This window comes from Xenopus laevis, chromosome 1S (genome assembly GCF_017654675.1).
Source record: "Xenopus laevis strain J_2021 chromosome 1S, Xenopus_laevis_v10.1, whole genome shotgun sequence".
In the NCBI taxonomy this organism is placed as follows: domain Eukaryota; kingdom Metazoa; phylum Chordata; class Amphibia; order Anura; family Pipidae; genus Xenopus; species Xenopus laevis.
In genome coordinates this window covers 133303955-133320384 of record NC_054372.1, presented here as the reverse complement: position 1 = coordinate 133320384, position 16430 = coordinate 133303955, and the positions used below count along the sequence as shown (strand labels likewise).

The following is a 16430-nucleotide window of genomic DNA, read 5'->3' as shown; positions in this document are numbered from 1 at the left end:
TACACTATATCGAATATAGGCACTTATCCAATATAGGGTTGGGTCCCCATAATCCCTTTTAATACAGTGAAATGTTCTCCAATAAACAATAGTAATTTAAAGTAGAAAGGTAGAAAGTAAAAAGATAATAATATACCAAGCCTTGGGACCTGATTAGCAGTGTTGTGCTGTTTTACAGGTCTCTTCTATACACTTCTGCAGGGATGTGTTTGCTGGTGGACAGATATAAGTGCTGGGGAGTCCACTGAAACGTCTGTAAAAATAATTCTGTAAATAACTTTTAACCTGACCTTCATCTGGTGGTTATGGTTTTATAGCTGCTAAAGTACAATTCTGTCTTTCAACGTTAACATATTTTTGGAATAACAGTTCAGTGAAAGCTTGTCAGAGGGTAAAAGATTTTTTTTATTAAACAATATCGTGCCTTCTTCTGAAAATCACTACATTTTGTATTTATGTGCTACTTGACTAACTTGCATTTTTTACTGCATTTCCCACAGTCTCTGCATATGAAGCAGAGATCTCTCCTACAACAGCTGGACAGAATGGCTCAGGAAAACGAAGATCTGCAAGGTACTGTCTGTGAGGCTGAGGAACAGAAAGCAAAATTAGTTGATGAGATTGCAGAAATAGAGAGAAAACAGAAAGTTGTCTGGAAGAACAGCAAGTACATCTCTGCCCTCACTTAAATCTAACATCCTTACTCATGGAGGACAGGGATATTAAAATATTTGTCTTATTTCCTTAACATTGATGCTAATAAAGAGGTGATAGAATGTCTAAGATTTCCAGGCAACAATTATGTTAAAAATATAAATATTCATGTATTATAAGATTTAAGGCATATTAATTGCCTTATGTGTTGCTTTGAAAAATGAATTTATGTTTTTATAAATAAGTATAAACTAAAGGGAAGCAAAAAAACAAAAACAACAACAATATATTAATCTTTTTAAATCTGGCTTGCAATCCAGAATGACTTCTAACTCAGTATTAAACACTTTATGGGTCAAATATGACTGCAAGTGCAGTGAGCAGTGTTTATTCCCAGAATTCCAGCATTGGTGCAGGTACCAGCAGGAGTTGCGTCTGATGTAATTGCGGGCTATGTGTCAAAATGTACACAAATGTGTTCACATTTCCATGTGAATCAAACCCAGTCTGGTTGGCATCACATTTAGCATAAGAGTGACGTGAATGTCTGATTCTTTTGCCACATTGAAGCAGGGTGCTGTGGGAATTCTGGAGCTACTTTTTGGTTTGGAGGTGACAGTAGCTTCAGGGTGCCCCTGCAATTATACGTGCAGCATTGCTTAATTTGGAACAGGCAGTAAATGTAAGAAGAGAGCATATTGATGCAACAGGTTTTAATGTGTAACTGTTCTTGTGGTCATAATTTACTCCTTTTATCTGGGTGGCATGGTCGCTAAGCATAGATACTATTAACAGAGCATGTGTATTACCCCAGGCATTAAGGCTTGGTTTGAGTTATTGACTGGTTTGCCTCAAATAGAAGTAGAATGTGCCTTTTTTTGGGAGTAGAAAAATTAAGCTGCAGACAATATCATAAGAAAATGAACCAGCTGTTGGAGAGGGTAAAATGGAATGTAAAGATGTATTTTCCTCACCTTATAGCCAAAAGTCCTTTATTGTGCTAGGGATAAATCCTTTTTTTGCAATACGCAGTGTATGATTATATGGTTTAGCAATTACATTTTTAAAAGGAAGCTAGCTTTTAGATTGTAAGCTCTTTTAGGCAGGGTCCACTTCAGCTTTTGTATTGATTACTGGTTACTATGTATGTAATTTTGCATGTTCTGTGTATAAACCCATTTATTTTACAGAGCTGTGGAACATGTTTTTTTATTATTAAAATAATAATAATAATAATAAACCCATTGATGTTTAGCTGCTAGACCTCCATTACAGTCCCTCATTACTGCATCACCCCAAATGCCAAAAAATGAACTGCCCCCCCCCCCCATACTTGCTGTAATCTTTGGTGGCAGTTTCCAAACAGAGGACTAAAGGTCTGCTTCCAGTGCACATTAATCTGGCTGGGGATTGCAGGCATGGAGCCTGCGACTAGTGAAGTGAAGTGAAAAGGTGAAACATGGTTATGCCAACCCCATGGACAGGTTTGCATGTTGGTAGCAGGTCTGGGGGGCAGTTGACTTTTTGGCATTGGGGGTGATGCAGTGTGGGTGGAGGAAGAGGGTCTTACATTCAATAACCTATAGGAAGTTAGTTCCTTTTAACCTCTGAAACCAGAGTTAATAATCCTGTCTGCTTATCCACCCTCTTATATATACCTCCTTCTTGTCTTCTTCTGTCACTTTTTTTCAAGTGCTGGTTAAGGTATTGCAGCTGGAAAAGAAGATCCTAGAGGAGTCTACCTTAGGGAAGGACAGGCAGTTGGTAGAGCTGAAACGAGGAAAGAGAGAAATTGTTAGCATTGTATCCAGAGCTGCAACCACCTCCTGAGTTTGAAAGTAATTACTGTTTAGTCAAATATTTTAAAAAAAATTTAAAAAAAGAGCAATTTATCTGCTACCAGTTTGATCCTGGTTGAAGTTCATATACGTCTGCAGACAACAGAGATGCCTCCCCTTTTGCAGGTAGAATTATGTCATCACCAATCCCCCACCCTACATTGTCTGCATGTGTCTCCACACCTGTCAAATTTATGCTGCGGTAGTGCTCACCTCTGTAAGGGGTAGGTGTGCTACTCATGCCAAACATAAAGCAAATAGTATGTATCTGTATGTAACCACTGTGTATTTACCTTTTAAATCTGTTTGATAAAGCTACTGTACATAAGGAAAATGTCAGTATTGTAGTCAGAAATGGTGTATATTTTAACATGCAATGTTAAGCAGACATTATAAGTTATTTGTGACATATTTTCATTTTCTAATGCCTAGTAAAGAACAGCAGTGGAGTAATGGCAGATATATTTCAGAGCCTTAATCCAGGAAATGTACTGAATAATGTACTGTATAACATGCCATCCTATAAAATGCAAACTGAACATTGGGAAGAGCAGTATTAGTGCTGTGGAGGCTGCATGTGATCAGCAGATGAGAGGCACATGGACAGACTGAGGACCAGCTCATGCAAAGGAAGTGTTACAGCAGTGACTGGAGACCTGAGAGGGTATAAAAGGAGTTACAGGTACCTGGGAGAGTGACTGTCTGGACCAGGTAGCAGGACTGCAGCAGTGCAAAGACAAGCAAACAAGTTTCTGTGCAGGGAAAGGAGCAGAGCCGGAACAGCTGAGCAGCAGAATTGAACTGTATTGGTAAAAGAGCTGAGAGGCCTCCAGCACCAGAAGCAGGCAATGGACAGAGGATTATTTCAGGCAGCTGTGGAGTACTAATCCTGATGGGTCCAGATAATAGGTGAGCAACTGTACCAACTTGTACCCCAAGTCTTCACATTATCAAGAAATCATTAACCCTTGCTGTCCAATGAGATAAAGGTTTCTTCTAGTCTCTTTTGCATGCATGCATTTTAGTCAGTTCTGGCCAGAACTTTGAACTGCCCTCCCAGCAGCATCCTTTCCTTTTCTTCTCAGATGGCCCCATCTTGGAACCAGTTAATGTGCCAATTACCCAGAGACAAGTTTAGCAATTCTTTTGCCAAAGTCTTCAATGGACACTAAAGTTTCCTAGGCACTAGGTTTAAAGAACTCATTGTGGACACCACACTTATTAAGTGCCTCCTTCTGTCACAAAGACTGCCACAAACCCCTGCTGTTCTCATCTCATAACCGGAACCTCTTATAACCATTCGATTCAGGTCCCGCAACCCAAGTGACTGTACTAAGTGGGCTCCCGGGTGATGATGCAAATATATAATCCCGTATTTAATGCAGTTTGTCCTCTCATATTAAAGTTGTAGGCACAGGTTCTGTTAAGATATTTTAGGATTACTTTGTATTATTGTTGTGTTGAACATTGTTATATGTTAATGAAAGGAAAGGGGTTATCTATAATTCTTCCTAAGTGAAATAAGAAATAGAAGCTAACTGCTATTCCGTGAGTTATTAAGCATGTTATGTATTGTGTCTATATAGTATATCAAGTAATATTATATGCAGACTGTTCAGACACTGCTGTGAATGTTAACAGTGGAGGTTATGTCTGTTGGCTACATAAGTAAAAAGGTAATTATTTTCTTTGTAAAACCAGTAAACTGCAGTTAAGCTTCCAGTGTTGTTCTTTATTTTTGGAATCACCAATCATTTGGTAAATCAGCAACTGTGAACCTAACAGGGATTCTTCCAACTCCATATTTGCTATAAGGAGAAGCAACATATAAAAGACAATATAAGGCTAATACATTTGACAAAGAAGTAAAGCATATTTGGTGGTGACATAGTCCTTACACCTCTCCAAAGTCCAAAGACTTTAACAGAGAAACACACTTTATTTATATTTATAGTCAGTGTTTGAATTCAGGACTGGAACTAAGGGTAGACAAGCAAGGCACCTGACTAGGGAGCAGTTGGGGTGGAGGAGTGCTAGGCATGTACCTCTTTGCCTAGCCCTAACCCAGGCCCTTGCCCTTGTGACAGCACTTATTTTTGTTCTTGTTTGTTCATGCACCATGAATGAACGATCACACGTATAAAAAGAGGAGGGGGTCAAGGTGGCCAGACTGGAACACTGGATACCAGGAAAACACAGGTGGGCCCAGGTGTTGGTGGGTCCTTTTGCACATCCAACTATTTAAAATTGCATCCCTTCATCATGACATTCAACTTTTTCTAAATGAGAACACAGAGAAGCAATGGAAGAAAGTATGATAGAATTTAAGGTTAAGTGTAAGAGGATTTAAAAAGTGAGTAAAGATAATAGGAAAAATTGTTTGGAGACTGGGCCTGCAGTGTAGGTTTTCTGGTTGGCCTCTGGAACCCCAGTCCAACACTGCTTATAGTAGTGTTATATACTGGAAGTCCAATACACACTCATGTTCATAATAAACCCAATACATAGGACTGATACTGGAAATGTGTTTTGCTGGTTTCAGTTAAACCCTTTATGTATGGATCTCCTAATTTATATAAGGTAGTACAGCATTAATCTCCTGGGCTACATCTGTTCATCAGTTATGTCAGACACTGTTTATTTATTTAAATTCCAGATTGCAATATACTATTTTGTTTGTGTTATTTGAGCCCCACAAGCTAGCAGCAGGATAAAACTTTTAGCTAACATTGTGTTGTTGGCAAAATGTATATTGTGAAGGGTTCACATTTGGATGCCTCTTGTAACCCTCATGTGCCTGACTGCCCCCCCCATTAATATCCTAAACAATCATCCCGTATATAATGTTAAATAAATATTATCCAGTATTTAATGTCTTAAAATTACTGAACTGGATTGTAAGGGTCTGTATTTATTGATGATCCACTTTGAAACAAATATTGATATATTTTAGACTATTTCCTTCAGCTGCAGAAACCTTGAATCAGTTTTTCTTTGTTTTAATAGCTTATTCCTCAAACACAGCTTTGGAGTATATCACATGCTACTGAGCCAGCAGGCCTGGAACCCCAACATGAAGTGAGCAAAAAGGAAGTACATGCATCTGCTTGACAAGTGCTTGTGGAATAAGTGAAAACCCTTTCTATTGCACTACAGCACAGAGAAATATGCAAAGGATATTCCAGACTGCACAGTTCAAAATGATGTGTGTAGTTCTATGGAGGCCTGAGTGCTTCTGTGAAAGCTGGCACTAACATTACCTATATTAGGGCTGAGCATTGAGACCTATTGATTAGTGATAATTATATGTACAATATAGCAATATAAATGCCTGTGATTAAATGACTGCTTGCTATCATTTGGCCTTGTGATAAACACCTGACAACGAGAAAGAAATTTTAATATGAAACAACCAATAACAATAAAAACAGAAGTTGGCAAGAACTAGAAAAGCCTTGATAAAAGTTAACCTAGAGACTGATAATTATGACATACGTATTTGTATAATATTGGCTATCAATGCTAAAAATATAACAAATCATAGTGATAAAGCAATTTATATCTATCAAATGATAGATAAGATATACCGTAATAATTATATGATAATGTTGTTTACTCTGCCTTATAAAAAGTAATGTAACGGTAAGCTAGAGAGAGATCTCTCCTGGCTGCCGAATGCTTCTTTATTCTGCACTTGAAATAAAATGAAACTTCCTTCTGTGATGAACTAATTTGCCGAGGCTCCTGTTATACTGTCTTTGGAGGTTGCCACACTTAGTCGACCCTAACGCCTATAATAGTTTTGTTAGCTTCAGTTAATGTAATCCTGCTTAAAGGAACAGTAACACCAAAACATTACATTTTTTAAAGGAGAAGGAAAGCTGCCAAAGCAGTTTATTGCCAATAGATTAGCCACAATCGTGCAAGCTATAACACTTTATTTATTCTGCAGAATGCTTTACCATACCAGAGTAAACCACTCTAGAAGCTTTCTCTGTTTGTTTAGGATAGTAGCTGCCATATTAGCTTGATGTGATGTAACTTCTTGCCTGAGTCTCTCTCTGCTGGCTCATACCTCTGGGCTCAGATTACTGCTGTGAGGGGAGAGGAGCAAACTGAGCATGCTCAAGCCCTAGCTCTGAAGGTTTAAGCTGAAAACAGGAAGTCTTATACAAAAGCCCCTGTGTATACAATAGAAGGAAAGGAAGGCTGTGTTTCTTTTGGCAAGACTCAGCACAACATTACTTACTGGGTTTACTGGTGTATAGACCTTTCTGATAAAGCATACTTAATTTTAGCCTTTCCTTCTCCTATATATATATATATATATATATATATATATATATATATATATATATATATATATAGAGATATATATATAACGTTTCGGCTTACAAACTCAAGCCGTCATATATATATTAGGGATGCACCGAATTCAGGTTTGGGATTCGGCCAGGATTCGGCCTTTTTCAACAGGATTCGGATTCAGCCGAATCCTTCTGCCCGGCCGAACCGAATCCGAATCCTAATTTTGCATATGCAAATTAGGGGCAGAGAGGGAAATCGCGTGACTTTTTGTCATAAAACAAGGAAGTAAAAAATGTTTTCCCCTTCCCGCCCTTAATTTGCATATGCAAATTAGGATTTGGTTCGGTATTCGGCCGAATCCTTCATGAAGGATTCGGGGGTTCGGCCAAATCGAAAATAGTGGATTTGGTGCATCTCTAATATATATATATATATATATATATATATATATATATATATATATATATATATATATATATATATATATATATATAGTCAACTACAAGAGGTCCTCTGCACTCAACCCATTATCAATATATTTAAGACAGAGACATTTTGTGCATACTGCTACTAAAAAATGCCTTACCCTTTAAACAACACAGGGATTGTTTGTCCATATATTGCAATATATTTAAGCTGGCCAACTACGTCAAAGTCATCCCATATCTGGCCAGTCCTACGCTTAATTTTCATCTGATTCATTAAGAATTCAATTGCTTATACATTTTGCAAAGGGACTAAGTTTTACCTGCAACTTACTAGCTGCTTTCAAAGTAAAACTCCCAAACTTGGCTGCCCTTTTATTAGACACCAGTGGGATCACCTGACTATAGCTGGGAGGGGTGGGAGCTACAACATAGAGCTGGTCACTGCTCCTGTATAACTATAACAAACAAGGGAAAGTTGTGCTCACCACTATTTTTTAAAACCATTAGGCGGGGGTGCAATGAGGGTGTGACCACAAAATACATATAGTCAACTACAAGAGGTCCTCTGCACTCAACCCATTATCAATATATTTAAGACAGAGACATGCACAAAATGTCTCTGTCTTAAATATATTGATAATGGGTTGAGTGCAGAGGACCTCTTGTAGTTGACTATATGTATTTTGTGGTCACACCCTCATTGCACCCCCGCCTAATGGTTTTAAAAAATAGTGGTGAGCACAACTTTCCCTTGTTTGTTATAGTTATACAGGAGCAGTGACCAGCTCTATGTTGTAGCTCCCACCCCTCCCAGCTATAGTCAGGTGATCCCACTGGTGTCTAATAAAAGGGCAGCCAAGTTTGGGAGTTTTACTTTGAAAGCAGCTAGTAAGTTGCAGGTAAAACTTAGTCCCTTTGCAAAATGTATAAGCAATTGAATTCTTAATGAATCAGATGAAAATTAAGCGTAGGACTGGCCAGATATGGGATGACTTTGACGTAGTTGGCCAGCTTAAATATATTGCAATATATGGACAAACAATCCCTGTGTTGTTTAAAGGGTAAGGCATTTTTTAGTAGCAGTATGCACAAAATGTCTCTGTCTTAAATATATTGATAATGGGTTGAGTGCAGAGGACCTCTTGTAGTTGACTATATGTATTTTGTGGTCACACCCTCATTGCACCCCCGCCTAATGGTTTTAAAAAATAGTGGTGAGCACAACTTTCCCTTGTTTGTTATATATATATATATATATATATATATATATATACCAGTTTGGTAAGATTTTTTAATATGCCACTTAATTTGATATAAACTTAAATAACTTTATTTGCTTAAATATCCATTTTGGGGGTTTTCCTTTAAGTAAACTTTTAGAATGCTATAGACTGGCTAATTCTAAGCAACTTTTCAATTGGCTTTCAGTTTTTCTTTTTTATAGTTTTGAAATATTTGCCTTCTTTTTCTAAATATTTCTAGCTTTCACGTGGGGGGTGGTCACTGACCCCATGGAAATGTATATGATACAAATTTTAAAAGGGAACCTATTAAAGCTGTATAATAAATGTCCTTTTAACATAAAACAATCCTATTTTTTATATAAACATCCATACCTTTTATAAATGTATTTAAAAAAAAATCTTAGATGTCAATCATGTATTGCCTGCCCCACCCCAATACCTCAGACATAAAGGTGGGGCAGACAAATCCTTTCACTTTCCATTCTGCACTTTCCATTCTGTCTGGGGGAGGTCAGGGGGAGCATTCCCAGGGTTTCAGACATGGAATGGGTTGAGTAGGCGTGGCCCACTGGAATTTTTCCCACTGTTCTGCCGGCCCAGTCCGACCAGTATTTTACAGGGCCGCACGTGCATGTTTTAAGTAATATTTAACACAATGACATTCTAAATTGCAACACATGGATTCTCCATGTGAAACTTTTCAAAACTCTAATTACAGGTGTCTGCATCTCTGACATAGACCCTAGAAAATGTTGTTCACTGTGGCTTACTGGCCTATTAAGTATGAGATATTGTTGCAATATCTGTGGCTTTGTGACTTCTTTTCAGTCTGTATGCAGTATTGAAATGGTTTATGTTTGAAAGTATAGCACCACAGGTCAATAAAAGCACTTAGCTGTTGATTTATCAAAATGTACATTTGAACAATAGTTTTTAACGGAAAAAACTCGCTGAAAAAACGCAAGAATCACATTGTACCATTCATTTTCTACAAAGCCAACACAGGTTGATTTCTCCGTTAAATAGATTTATTCAATTTACCTGCAGTGCATCCATATATTGACTATTTTCTTCCTGTGCACATTCATATCTCTCTCTCGCTTTATAAGACCAATCACATTATTTAATCTGGTTGTGAAAGTGAGGGGTGGTATATCAGAGGAGGGTAACTACATCAGGACCAGGGGTCAGGCCCAGATTGGCAATCTGTTGGGTTCTGGAAAGTACCAGAGGGGCTGCCTTAAGATGCCATAGAAAGTCACAATTTAGTGGGCTGGTGGGGAGCTGATTGAGCCTCTCTGTACTGCCTAGGGCTTTTTTGACTCCCAGTCCAGACTATCCAGAAAGCAGACCCATGTAAACCGGGGGGCCCGGACCACAGGGTCTACTTTAGTGATGTGCTGACCAGGCTGACCTGCAGCCCACATGACCAGCGGGTTGGATGCGTTTGAGTTGACTGCAGCACAAAGTTTGTGGGCCACGTGCAGCTGAACTTTAGCCTGCGCTTAACCCCAACCATGACCTCATAGTGCCCCACTGCCAGACGTGCTCGTTTTTATGTACTTGCACGCTTGTTTGCCCCCTTCCATGATATCACAGCGGGGTGGCTGTGGGTATATAAATAGAAACACTCGGTGGGTTAGGGTCAGCTGCAGGTTCACTTTTTCCTGACCTAAACATCACTAGTCCGCTTCCTAGTCTCTACTCAACCACTTTCTTACCTTCTCAGATGCAAGCGGCTGGGAAGCAGGCAGAGAGGGTGGGCAGGTGATGGGAGGACTGAGTAGGGGCTGCTGTGTGCCTGGGTCCCTCTGAAGATTTTTAGGTGAGACCGGTGCACTATTGTTACTCGGTTGATCAGGACCATCAATGCATGCATCAGTTTTTGAGAGAATACAGTGAGCTGAGGTCAGGCAACTATGACAGCCCTGCCAGCATTTATTTTCTTTCTAAAAACTTCACAGCTTTAATGGGAGGAGTTAATTTCAACTCGCACTTTTGTATGAGCAAAAGTTGTACTCCATGGACATTTGAAACTCATGTCTGTAATTTACCCACCCACTTAGAATGTAAGCTCTATGTGGCATTTACCTTCTTCCTCTTGTCTCTTAACATGTGAATCTTGAATGTAAGTGTATTTTGTATGAATTTCTATTTTATTTCTGTAAGAAGCCCCTGTCTGTTCTGTTAATGTATGAGTGTACTGTAGATCGCTGCGTGCACAATACACACACATATATATAGCACTACCCTATATCAGTGACAGGGTGACAGAGTGACAGACTGTACAACTTCGGATATTTCCAAACTGCAACTCTGGAGGCTCAACTACAGCTCTTGAGGAATAGTGATACAATATATCTGTGTAGTTCTGTAGAAGAACGCAGTGTGTATGCAGAGGGCTGCCTCCTAGAGCTGCAGGGTTGTCAAGTCTAATTTTTGAAAAGACCCAAAGTCAGCTACAAAATAAGCCCCAAACTATTTCAAGAGGAACTTGAAAAGTATCCCAAAAAATAGCACAATATGTGCAGTAAAAAAAAAGTCTAATAAATAAATGAATATGTGTGAAAATATGCCTTTTTCAAATTTTCGCTATTTTGTAGATTTTTCCATTAAGTAGAATGGGACAGATTTGTCACCAGGGCTGTAACTACAGAGGGGGGCCCAGGAGGTATAGGGGCCCCATAAGGCCTTAATACATATGCAATTTCAATAAATATTGGTAAAACAGATCAACCTCTAGATATTTTTTGGCCAGCCAGATTTTTGCCCCAAATTTGTCTGAAATTGAGGAAAGTCACTGGATGTAAGAATGTTTAAGAGAGACGGGAGCAGTGCGCCCTAGGCAGGCCCGGCAGTCGCGGCACCTGTTTAGTGCGCGCAAATTTGCGCGTGCGTGCGCGAATTGAAGTTCACGCGCATGCGCAGGAGCGCAAATAGTGCGAAAAATGCATAGAGTCGGGCAGAGAAGGGAACCGAACTTGGGTAGGCGACAGAGGAGGTACGTGCCTGGCGCCCTCCCAGATTTGCGCCCTAGGCACGTGCCTACTCTGCCTACCCCTAGTTCCGGTCCTGGACGGGAGACTGGGGTACAGAGCCCAAAAGCTGGTAACGTCTACACAAGTCAGGCCCATTGCATGCTGGGTATTGTAGTCTTACGTTAAACTTGGCAGCTGGCAAATTGGTAAACAAAAAATACATTACCCCAGTGTTGGACTGGGATGCCAGGGGCCCACCAGACAACCTTAGATCGTGGGCCCACTTTCCAAACTATTATTCCTCCTCTCAACCTCTTTATTCTTCTAGTCTTTATATCTACTTACTATATTTTTCCATTATTAAGCATTTTTCCCCATAAAGGAATAGGTAAGGATCATGAAATAGGCTAAATGGTTAGAAGCAAGAGGCCTACTGACACCTGGGCCCACCTGGAGTTTTCCTGGTATCCCAGTGGGCCAGTCCGACACTGCATTACCCAACGTGCTTTGGGAGACACAGGCTAGACACACAGGGGTGCTTCGCCAATGAGGCGAGTTGAGGCTGTCGGTCCAGGCGGCAGCGCCCCACTAGGTACCAGGGGCAGCAAAAATGCTGCTCCTGGTACTTTAAGAGCGAATTTCCGGGGGAAGGGGGGCAGCAGCAGTTGCTGCCTCAGGCGGCGGAGGGGCCAGGATCACCCCTGTTGGAACATTAGGGCAAGAAAAAACTTTGGCTGGTTTCCAAAGTACAAACCAAGAAGTAGCCCAAATCTGTACCTTGGCTAGGTTGTACTTTCAAAATCCGCCTAGGCTTTAAATCAGTAGCCCAATTTAGCAGGAAAACCACCAACCTGGCAACCCTACGCACTCCTTTCTACCTCACGTTACCCACCGCATACCTCCCAACATTTTGGAAGTAAAAAGAGGGAACAATTTTTTTTTCCACACATAGCGCAGCAATTTTTTGACCACACCCCTTTCTGTGGCCACACCTCCTAATTACCATGTTTGTTTTACAGAATTTGGCAGGTTATGAAAGTTTGAAAATATTTCTCCTTATCTAAACTGTGTTTTTGTGTCTCAAAATTGTTACAAAGTATCTTATTTGCACCTGTTAGCTGTTCTGGGCTCTCTGCTAAAAGCCAATTAAGTGAGAAACTTTGTTTCTTTTTCTGGCTGTTCAGTGCAGAGAAAAGAGGGACTTTCCAGTACAAATGAGGGACTGCGGGTTGAGCTGTCAAAAGAGGGACTGTCCCTCCGAAAAAGGGACAGTTGGGAGGTATGAATGGGAATGGGGAAGGGAAGCTGCCTGTGAGGCAAGTATAATCTCTTTGAGGGAAACTTTCCCCAGAACATGACGTAAAAGGCAATTGCTAAAGCTGTCAACAGTGGGACCCAGAGAACCAATCAGCGAACAGGCAGTCTGTATAGGCGCCCTGTCATCGTGCCAGCTCCACCGGTTCTTGTTTTGGGTCCCTTTAAGAGAAAGAGGGCAGGTTTGTTATATTATAGGCGTGGCTCGAATCTGGCATATAATAACAGAGAGATGCCCCGGGAATGTAACAGGGACACGGTGGCGCTCGCTGTCTGAGGCACGCTTGAGTTCTGTGACTGGAAACAGCGCAGCGGCTGCACAATGAGTGGGAGAGTTGGGGATCTGAGCCCTAAGCAGGAGGAGGCCCTAGTGAAGGTGAGAACTGACCCCTCGCTTGTTCCTCCCGGCTCTACATCTGCTGCTCAGGTTGCCACGGAGCCCTGCTCTGCCCATATACCTCCTGCCCCAATCCAGTCCCTCTGCCGCCAAGTGGGGCAGCATTAACCCTTTCATGCTCATGCATCTGGCAGCAAAGCTGTTGGGGGCTCCTAGATGTAGTTGAACTACACGGAGGGGTTAAGCTTAACCCCCTGTCACCCAATATGTCTTAGAAAATGTCACTGTAAGTCTGCACTTGTCCCTGCAGATATACCTGCCCCTAATATGGACCTTATTCCCATGTATGTTCTCCAACTGTATGGCTGGTTGTCCAGCAACTGCTGAAAAAATAGAGGCTGAACATGTTTGTCATTATGTAAATAACCAGCCCTAGAGCTGCTCTCCCGAACAGGAAGTCTCTTCTGCACAGGAAAATAATGTAGTGTTTACACTGATCATTAATTCAGCTCCTGAATGTAAACATTAATATACATATAACTTGTAGGTGCTGCAAAGTAGCCTTTGGTATTATCATTGACTTCTATTGAGCTCCTGAATGTAAACATTAATATACATATAACTTGTAGGTGCTGCAAAGTAGCCTTTGGTATTATCATTGACTTCTCTGCTAGTGCTTGGCAACTGGCAAGCTTCATTAACCTCTTAATTGCACTGATGCTCGCGGAAGTATTTGGATCTCTCCCATAACATAACCTAGAGCTGAGCAGACACAGCAAGATCAACAAATGAGAAACATTAACCTTTGCAGCCATTGTTCAGATCCACTAAACACAAACCTGCTGAAAACTCACCCTGCCGGATATTCAGGCTTGTGCCACCCCTTCTAAAACGTGTAATGCCTGGAAAGTTCATGAATGGGGCTTATAGCAGGTTAAACATATGTTCTGTAATAGTAAGAACTATTTTGTTATGTTATGAGGTCTAGTACTGTGCCATACAATAAGGCTTATTATACACAGCCAAGGCTTGCCTTTGCTATACACTCCACAAAGCTTCTAGCACTTCAGCCATTCCAACAAACAATAAATAGCCATTCACAGTCACATTCACAGTTTAGTGGCATATTCTAGCATGCTGGAAAAGGGAATCTGATGCAGCTGTTTTTTTAATGTGGAATAGAATACTGTTCTGTTATTTCCATGTGTTATATAACTGCGTGTAATCATGCAAAGTCACAAATTAGCAATGGGTAACCAAAAATAAGTGACTGAGGCTATTACACATGCTACTGTTGAATTTGTTATAGTAATCTCTTCTTCAGTAAGACATCCAAATGTTGTTGAAGGTTTTTTGGGGTGGCACAAGCATGCTGGGAAATTTGGCCCTGGGATATTACAGTAATGCTTTGAATCACCTTACTGTGTCTGGCTGCTGTAATGACAAAAATACAATTTCTTGGTTTGATGTATCTGTGGTATATTTGGTATATTTATGGACAACCATTATACTATATGGTCATGGAAGTAAAAGTACCTACAAAGTTTTAAAATGTGAGTACAAAAGATAAACAGCAAATAAAAAATAGAGGTAACATGGAAGTTGTGAATGGCGGGAATGAATCATAAAGAGAGCAAGAAAAGGAAAATATGGTTATTGAATAATCCCAGCAGTCTCTGGAGTAGTGAAAAGGTGAACAAAATACATCTGTCAAAATAGTAGTAAAGCATTTAATCTTACAGCTACCCTCAGCTGCCTTATTCACTCCAGTTAGGTATTGCCTCATTGTGCTTGTGCAGGGCATAGAGATGTGTATGATCGCTATCCTAGGTCCTTAAATTCCTTCAGATCTATTAAGGCAGCTTGCAAGGTACATCTAATAAATATATTCTTATAGAACCCAGATGATGTAACATGGATTTACATGCAGAAGAGTGCAGGGGCAAGAGTAATCTACAGTAGTTAAGTTTAGTTTGTCTTGACTCCATAATGGAAAATAATTAAGACTTAAAGCTTACAACCGAATGGCATAGCAAAGTATGTGAAGGACGGACAGTTGCCTTGACATAGAAATACAGAAATCAAACATCCCCACTGTGAATATATAAAATCCTCTCATTGTTATTTATGTTTATAAATATAGGTTAAACAATAAAAACACAAAGGGGCAAAATGGCAACCAGTCTCCCATGCCAGTTAACTATATCCTCCCGCCATGCATTTCCAATAATAACTGGGAAAGGAGGATCCGATTTGTGCACTGTAGTTGAGGGTATATGTAAATGCTAAGAAATATGATAAACCTATCTTTTAATTTACTTTTACAAAGGAATCGACCCCTGAAACATTGTAACATGACACCGCAAACACAGGGGATGCTCACCACACTGATTTGTCCTTTTGTGCCAGTTTTGTGCCCAGGCAGTATTTTTGGGAGAACAGGAAGTAGGAAGGCACACAGCAATGTTAATGCACATACTGTATGGAGGGGGATATCAGCCAGAGCGTTTACTTGCTTACAAGTAATTAAGGCGTATTGAAATGTTTACATTTGTCTGAAAACAAGGTGAAATATTGTGTAAAGTACAGTAGTTTTGGGGGAAAAAGTTCTATTTCAGCTTCTTCTTACTTTCTGGCAGACAACAGAAGCATCTTGCTTTATGGGAGGGATTTTAGAGATACTGTCAGATTCAGAGGTACAAGACAAAGCAGCATTACCCTTAATCCAAAAGGCTTGATAACATTTACTACACTGCTGCTTAGAATGCCAGAGGCTGACTAAGGCCAATGGCAAATAGGGCATAAATATGGCATGCATGAAAAATAAATGACAGATTGGCTACCGTCCGACCTTACTTTAGCATGCACCGACAGCTGCAAAGTCCGCATTTCAGTTCAGCGCTTAACTGCAAAAGCATCCAGTTTCAAGACAAAATTGGCACACAAATTCCATGACTGTTAATGCACTCTCAAGCACCCAAGAAACAAATTCATGTAGATGTTCACCTTCATAGTTTAACTTTTAGTATGTTATGGTTTGTGAATGATTAGTCACTTGCAAGAGAAGAAGACAAAAATTAGGTTGTCAGGGACACAGACCCCAGTAACAAATGCAGATCAACTGCAAGTGTTTGGTCTATTCTTATTTTAAATTGCTTCCATGCCCTTTCTTTTAGGCCCTTTCCTACTGATGTTTAATTCTAGTTTCTGTTAAAGTGAAGCCCTGGCAACCATTTAGCAGTTTCATTCTAAGTCTAATAGTTGGAGAACAAAAAACAAATATTTCATAAAGTACAAAAAAATAAAAAATGAAGACAAATTCCAAATTG

General features: G+C 40.1%; 1 protein-coding gene across 2 annotated transcripts in view; it reads left to right on the top strand.

Annotated features, from left to right (window-relative positions):
- The first annotated feature begins 3156 nt into the window (after positions 1–3156).
- Positions 3157–16430, top strand: part of sec14l3.S (SEC14-like lipid binding 3 S homeolog) — a 32030-nt gene continuing 18756 nt past the window's right edge. Inside the window, exon 1 of one of the 2 annotated variants that reach the window (XM_041580233.1) lies at positions 3157–3401. Coding sequence is in view for 1 of the 2 variants with exons in the window: in XM_018243988.2 (XP_018099477.1) it covers positions 13087–13140 (54 nt within the window). In the remaining variant the exon portion in view is untranslated. Of the gene's footprint in view, positions 3402–12955; positions 13141–16430 lie in introns of those variants that run through there. The other variant, XM_018243988.2, reaches the window with a different exon arrangement.